The sequence below is a fragment of the Tenrec ecaudatus genome, chromosome 16 (assembly GCF_050624435.1).
Source record: "Tenrec ecaudatus isolate mTenEca1 chromosome 16, mTenEca1.hap1, whole genome shotgun sequence".
In the NCBI taxonomy this organism is placed as follows: Eukaryota; Metazoa; Chordata; class Mammalia; order Afrosoricida; family Tenrecidae; genus Tenrec; species Tenrec ecaudatus.
This window is the reverse complement of record NC_134545.1, coordinates 24613105-24620204: the sequence shown is the minus strand read 5'-3', so window position 1 is coordinate 24620204 and position 7100 is coordinate 24613105. Positions and strand designations below refer to the sequence as shown.

The 7100-nt window shown below is 60.5% G+C and overlaps 1 protein-coding gene across 1 annotated transcript; it reads left to right on the top strand.

Annotated features, from left to right (window-relative positions):
- Positions 1-1177: 1177 nt before the first annotated feature.
- Positions 1178-5048, top strand: MTFP1 (mitochondrial fission process 1). Its single transcript, XM_075534038.1, has 4 exons — positions 1178-1694; positions 2480-2607; positions 3231-3463; positions 4498-5048. The coding sequence occupies exons 1-4, from the start codon at positions 1622-1624 to the stop codon at positions 4568-4570; spliced, it is 507 nt and encodes a 168-aa protein (XP_075390153.1). The 5' UTR covers positions 1178-1621; the 3' UTR covers positions 4571-5048.
- Positions 5049-7100: the final 2052 nt, after the last annotated feature.

Below are 7100 nucleotides of genomic sequence, written 5' to 3'. Positions count from 1 at the left end.
TGGCTCTAACGGCCCACTTGCCTGATTGGTCCAGCCGGTGGGCTGGCTCTAACGGCCAGCTTGCCTCCTGGTTGGCCCGGCCGGTGGGCTGGCCCTAACGGCCAACGTGCCTTCTGATTGGTCAGATCGGTGGGCTGTCTTCCGCCATCTTTTCTAAGGGCACTGAAGGTGCTCCCGGTCTTCATGGTGAGGGCAGAGGCCACACCCTCTTCTAGAATAGTCAGTGCGAGCGGGCTGCTGGTGCGCGCCGACTAGTAAGGGTCCCGGCGAAAGCGCGCCGCGCCGGTGGGAGGTGGTGGAGTGGTGGTCACGTGGTATTAGGGACCGTCTCCTAATTCCGCGCCGGCACTGCTAGTGTCTTCACGGGCTGGGGACAACTTGGAGCCGCAGGACCTAAAGCTTCGCCGTGGGGAATCGATCATTTTCACTTTCCCCACCTTTATTTGAGCACATTAAATGCTAACGCTCAGTGGGCGCCTAAGCTTTTAACAAACGCGTACTGCGTACCTCGCAACGGCGCTCTTTGCTGCCTGGGGGTCTGGCAAACACTCGGGGAAATGATGTGCGCAAAGGGCTCCAATAGCGAGCAAGAGCGAGAAAGCGCCCAGGAAGTTACCGGCCACCATGTTTCACCCGCGGCACAGTGGGGATTCGAACCCGCGAGTTGCCTGTTTCTAATGACGCGCGTTTTGCCTCTGGGACATTTTCGCGTTTGTAGCCACACCCATTGCGCAGGTGGGTAAACTGAATTCCAACACGGAAGGGGCGCCCCTCCTCTTGCAAACGCCCCCCAAGGAGGTCCCGGAGTGCAGTCGTGTCCCCTATGCATCCCTCCCTCTCTCCATCCCTCCGTTCATCCATCCATCCATCCATCCATAGTACTGTCCCTATTCATTCATTCATTCATTCATTCATTCATTCATTCATTCATTCATAGCACTGTCCCCAAGCGGCTCGGTTTAGGGCCGGACCAGCCCAGCCCCAGTTGGACCCGAGGGCGTGGTGGATGCCGGAATGGGCTCCAGAGTCCGGGCACCCACCTGGCCAGAGAGGCCCGTTCCCGGCGCGCTTAGTGGACAGCCGGGAACCGCGGGGACAGCGTTCACCTCCAGGCTCCGCCCTTGGCGGTGGCGTGATCCCGCCAAGTGCACCGCCTTCCTTCCACGGAGGCAATGCAGTTTAGCGAGCGGCCAGGGGGCGGGGGGTCACGCATTACACTCAGTGAGTACCATTCATAATGAACCCCCGCAGTCATCCCAAGGAGCGGAAGCGACCGCGACCCCACTGCACAGATGAACAAAGCGAGGCTCCGTGAAGCGGGCACGTTTGCCCCCGGTCAAGCCGGGAGGAGGGCGACGACGTCCTTCTCCAATTCCCCAAACCACAGTGCGTCCTGGGAGGGCCTGAGGGATCGCACCGCCCCCTGAGCGCCGAGCAAACCGAAAACCCCGTTCCGAAGCGTGGAACGCTGCGGAGGGTCTCCGGCGAGCGGGGGAATTTGCAGACGCTCCCTGCGCGCGGGCACCGCACGACCTGCCCTTCACTCCGGGACTTCCAGTTGGGACCGACGGGCGCACCGGAGTAGCCCGGGTGGCCTGCCCCGCGGCGGGAACTGGGTGCCATGCCGGAGCCGCCGCCGCCGCCGCGGGCCGCTGAGCGTGACCTCTACCGGGACACCTGGGTGCGGTACCTGGGTGAGCGCGGGACCCCGGAGTCCAGGGGGGCTGTAGACACTGGCCCGTAGGCTGGAGTGCGCGGGAGGCTCGTCGTCCTCGTTCGGCCCGGGGGCCGGCGCCTGGGCTCGGGCAGCGACTTGCCCGAGGTCACCCGTGGGCTCAGCCTTGCGCTCGGGCTCCCTGCAGGTCAGTCCTCCCCCGCCGGAGGCTCGAACCGGGGACCCTCGAGGAAAGGGGTGAGCGCGCTGACCCCTGGCGCGGGACCCAGAGTCCCACCTGGGCGCCGCACACCTCGTAAACGCCGGCTGAAGGTGGGCAGTTCCAGCGCACGTGGAGACGGACTTCCCGGAGGTCACAGCCCGCGCAGCAGTTCGGCTCTGCTCGCCTGGGTGGCCAGCGTGCAGCCGATAACAGCGCCGCTGCCTGGCTGTATCTGAGCCTCAGTTTCCTCCTCGGCAGAATGGGGCTAAGAGGACTCGGGGCATGTAAGGGCAGCGTGAGTGCCCCACCTGTGCCCTTGGGCAGGCGCCCTGCCGCCCTTTCTCCTTCAGTACAGATAACTTCTAAAACCCAGGCCAGGGAGGCGAGGGCATCTAGCCAGTGAGCGATGATAATGGCGAATCGATGCTTGGGCCGCCCCTCCCCACCCCGCCAAGGGGCATGTTACAAGTCCAGAGATCAAGACGGCGCCTAAGGTCACCCTCCTGCTCAGCAGGCCAGATGGGATCCAGCGCCCGTCCAGCGCCCCCGTGTGGAGCACCCCACGGGCCTGGGAATGAAGGGCTTCTCTCCCCACCTACCAGGCTATGCCAACGAAGTGGGGGAGGCTTTCCGCTCTCTGGTGCCTGCAGCTGTGGTGTGGCTGAGCTACGGGGTGTCCAGCTCTTATGTGCTGGCTGATGCTGTGGACAAGGGCAAGAAGGCGGGAGAGGTGAGTGTTGGCCTCCTGCCCCACCTGGGGGATGGTCTACTGCCCATCTGTTTCATCCCAAGCTGTACGGGTGGTAAGGTCCACCGGCACTTGTGGGATTGTTTGTGCCCCCTAACCTTGCCTCTGGTGTGGTCTGTACCCCAGTCTTGCACATGGCAAGAGACAACCCCACCGCCACACTGCATGTGGTCTGGTCCATCACCCCAGTCTTGTTTGTGGTAAGAATCTCTACCCCACCCTGAATGTAGTCTGGTTCGTGCCCCAATTCTGGTTGTGCTGAGTTCCCCCCACCCCCGCCAGCTCTACATGTGGTCTAGTCCATATCCCAATCCTGCTTGTGCTAACAGTCCCCCACCCCCAGCTGTATATGTGGTCTAGTCCATACCCCAATTCTGCTTGTACTAACGGCCCTCTCACCAGCCCTGCATATGGTCCTCAGGCCTGGCTCCACCAGAGTTTATTCTCAGCCTTGTGTCTAGTGCGGGCCTCCCCCTTCCCTGCACAGAGTACAGTCCAGAGCCCCACACGAGTGCACTTGCTTTCCCTTCCCCGGCCCAGCCACATGCTTCTTGCTCCAGAGTTCTCGGCCTCCAACCTAGCTGTGTTCAATGCCATGTCTGCAGGTGCCAAGCCCTGAAGCAGGCCGCAGCACCAGGGTGACCGTGGCTGTGGTGGACACCTTTGTGTGGCAGGCTCTGGCTTCTGTGGCCATCCCCGGCTTCACTGTCAACCGCGTGTGTGCAGCCTCCCTCTATGTCCTGCGTGCCACAACCCGCTGGCCTCTGGCCGTCCGCAAGTGGACCACCACCGCACTGGGGCTGCTGATTATCCCGGTCATCGTCCACCCCATCGACAGGTGAAAGCTGCTGCTAGCATGGGATCATTCACTGGATGAGGGTGGAGAATAGGCCCGCAGAGGAGTGGGGCCTACCTGCCTTGCACAGAACGATAGCAAGAGAGGCAAGGTGGGCCCTCAAGGGGTGGGGGTGGGGGCAGAGGTTACAAAGGAGAGCCGTACCCTTGGCAGCGTCTATGGCGATAAAGGAAGGAGGTGCCTTGAGGGTAGGGGACACAGGACAAGAAAAGTTCCAGAAGCACCGTGGGTGTTACAAAGGTTGGCAGGAGCAGGTGGTGGGCATGCGTTTTGGGGGTATTGGTGACAGAAGCCCAGCTCCAGTGAGGTTAGGTAAAATAGGAATGAATTGTTTTGTGAAACTGAAAAATCAAGTTCAGCTTGCTTTCAGGCCTGGCTGAATCGAGACCCTCAAGTGATGTCATTGGGGTCTGGCTATCCCCACCCTGTGGCCCTTCTCCCTACTCCACCCAGCCCACCCCATGTTGGTTTCAATCACTTTCCTCCTCCCAGTTTTCATCCCACCAGATTAACAAGCCACATGGGAAGCTTCCAAACAGAGACAGACAGGAGAAAAAAAATCCCAAGGAAACCTGCTATTGGTCTATCCTGGACCAAGTGTCTGCCTCTGAGCCAGTTCCTCTTTTCTGATTGGCCAGGGTTGGGTCACATGCCTCCTCTCAGAACCAGAGATGATGGGAGCAACCCAACACACCAGCTGTAGGATGATGGTGTTGTCTGTCTTCCTCTTGGCTTCCCCTGAGCTACTGGGCACAGGAACCATTCTCCAGGGTAACATGACTGGCCCTGAGGGCCTGAGCAAGTCCTCTGTGTGCCTCAGTTCCTCTCACTAAGGAAAGAGGAGGAAGTTTTGAGATTGGTTACTGCAGGGGGTGGGGTGAAGAGGACAGGTCTTTGCACCTGGATGGCGTTTGGATCAGGCATCCAGGACTCCTTTGCCCTAGCCCTAGCCCCCTGCCTCTGGTCCTCAGTTTGCACCCCTGGCTCCCTGCTCACCATCCCCAATCTCTGCTCAGGTCTGTGGATTTCCTCCTGGACTCCAGCCTGCGTAAGCTGTACCCTTCAATGGAGAAGCCCAGCTCCTCTTGACGCCCACCACTGCCTGGTCTCTTCCTGGCAATGCCCTCCTGTGGCCCAGGGATGCAGGGATGGCTTGGGGTGCTAGGTCATGCCACCCTAGGGAGCTGAAGCTGGATGGAAGCTCAGAGACGGGCCTGGAGCGCTGTGGCTGCAGCTGGACCCCGCCTGCTTCTCTAGAGTCCCTGATCCTAAGGGGAGTGGACCTCACGTGGGCAGGACCTTGTCTTCCACATGAAAATCACACTCTTCCAATGAATGGAGGGAGACTGGAGGCCTAGAGAAGCAAGGAGTTGCCCACGCTCACTCCGTTGGGCTCCAGGCCTCGAAGCCTCTCAGCTGAGGACCCCCATGGCACATGGAGAAGTGGGGCGGGTGCAGTGGCGGGCAGCCCTGAGGAATGAGCCTCCAACCTCCCTGTCCCTGGTGCAGTGGCTACGGGGACCTGGGTCAGGCCCTCCAAGAGCCCAATAAATGCTCAAGCGATTGAGTTTTAGTCTTTTTTTCTGTTGGGGATGAGCAGGGGGTGGTGGGGGCAGGAGGAGCAGGGCTGGGGCCCCAGGTGGAGGCTGACTTCTGTGAGCATGTGTCCCTCATGGCTGGACGCTGGGCTTGGCTGGGGCCTCCCAGGCCACCAGCACTGATCTGCAGGGGCCCAGGGTTCTGGGGCTGGCACTCCAGTGCCCTCTGGGCTGGGCACTGCTCTCTTTCTGCAAACCCCTTACAAGCAATGAGGCGCTGGGAGGGGAGACACTACCTGGGGAAACCAGCCAAACTCACTGCCATCAAGTTCCTTTCGGCTCACAGGGACCCTGCTGAACAGGACAGGGCTATCCCTGTGGGTTTCAAGACGGTGACCCTATGGGAGTGGAAAGCCTCCTCCTCCTCCTTGGGGTAAAGACCCTCATCTGAGCACCCCCTGAGGCCCCTATGAGGGGGCTGTGCCCTTCCATTTACCTGTCTTCCTGTGGCTTCCCCTGAGCTGCTGGGCTGGGTATGTGTGTGAAGGGGACCCCCTGCCATTTTGTCAGAAAGGTGACAGGTGAGAGGGAGGTAAGGGGCTCAGCTGGGCTGAGAGAGGGGGCCGGTGTGGAGTACAGGCAGAAGCAACTCAGGGACCTGTCACTCCCCACATGTCAGCCCTCACCAGGACCCTGCCTCTGCCCCTGCCCCTCGCTGTCCAGGTGCAGCCAGCTGACCTACCCCTAGCCAGGTGGGACCACCTACACCTGAGCAAGACTTTATAGGGGTCAGTGGGGCTGTTGGTGAGTCAGGATGGGGGCACTGAGGTGGTGGCTCCTGCTCTGGGGGTGTCTGCAGTGGCAGGGGATGACTAATGCCCTTCCCTGGGAATGGGGGTCCCTGAGGGAGGGGGTGGGGTGGACTTTTCCTAGCTACCTTTCTACTCCACGCTGGCTGGTTCCCTTCCCAAGCGCCCCTGCTGCTCTCTTTGGCTCTTAAATTCTTGGAATCTTCCTCAGCCCTAGCACTTCCACCCCAGGTTCCAGACCCCTGCTGGCTGAAGCCCCCTCTCTCCCACCCTTGATGCACACCTGTTTCCACCCTAACATGGGCAGACTGGGCGGCGGGCCCCCTGCTCCAGCCTTGTTCTCTCCCCATCACCTGCCCTTCTGGACCCAGAGTCACCCACTGGGCTGGACATCCTTTCTCTTGGCCAGCTCTGAGCGTCTTCCCGGATGGTTGCCCCTTCACTGAGCCCTCTATGAGCCCCCTCTGGCCCTTGGCTTCCCTGGAGAAGGCTCCTGCCCTGGAATGAGCTGCCGGTGGCCACAGGCCCTGGCTCTTCATCTCAGGTGCTAGGGGCTGGCACAGAGCCGGTGCTCACATGCAGGGCTGGCAGGCAGAGAAGGTCTGAAAGCCCGACACTGCCCCAGCTCCATTGTGGATTGAATAGCCAGGCGGCATCATGGGGGAGGGTCCTGAGCAGACTCCACCCCCTCACCAAAACTTTCTCTTGCTGTCAGCCTGGGGCACCTGTGGGAGTGTAGCAGACAGGGCTTCCTGGCCATGAGGAGGGACTCTGGACACCTGTGCCTTGGCTCCTGCTGCCCTCCCTGGTCCCCATGACCCCCACTAGGTGGTCTTTGCTCCGTTCAAAGCTTGCAGCTTCACCTGGCTGCTGAGGCTCATGGGGACCAGGCTGTCAGAAACCCAGGTGCCAGGGGAGACTGAGGGGAGGGGCAGCATGTGGGCTGGCGAAAGGAGTAGACTCAGATCTTACTGACCTGCTGTGTGACCTTGGGCACGTCGCAGCCCCTCTTAGGCCCTGTTTTTTTTTTTTCTTTCTGGTACAACGTGGGTGAAGGTTGAAGAACAGTTTCGTTTTCCATGCAAATGATCACCCATAGCTCGCTGCCATCAAGTCGATTCCAACTCTAAACCGACCCTGGATAAGTTAGAAGGGACGCGATGGCAGCGAGTCTTTTTATCCCGCACACGCCCACGCATCTTCACTTCCTTGGTCTGCAAGAAGCAGAGCCCTGATGGGATGGAGTTGGGTGGCCCAGGACATGGTGGTGAC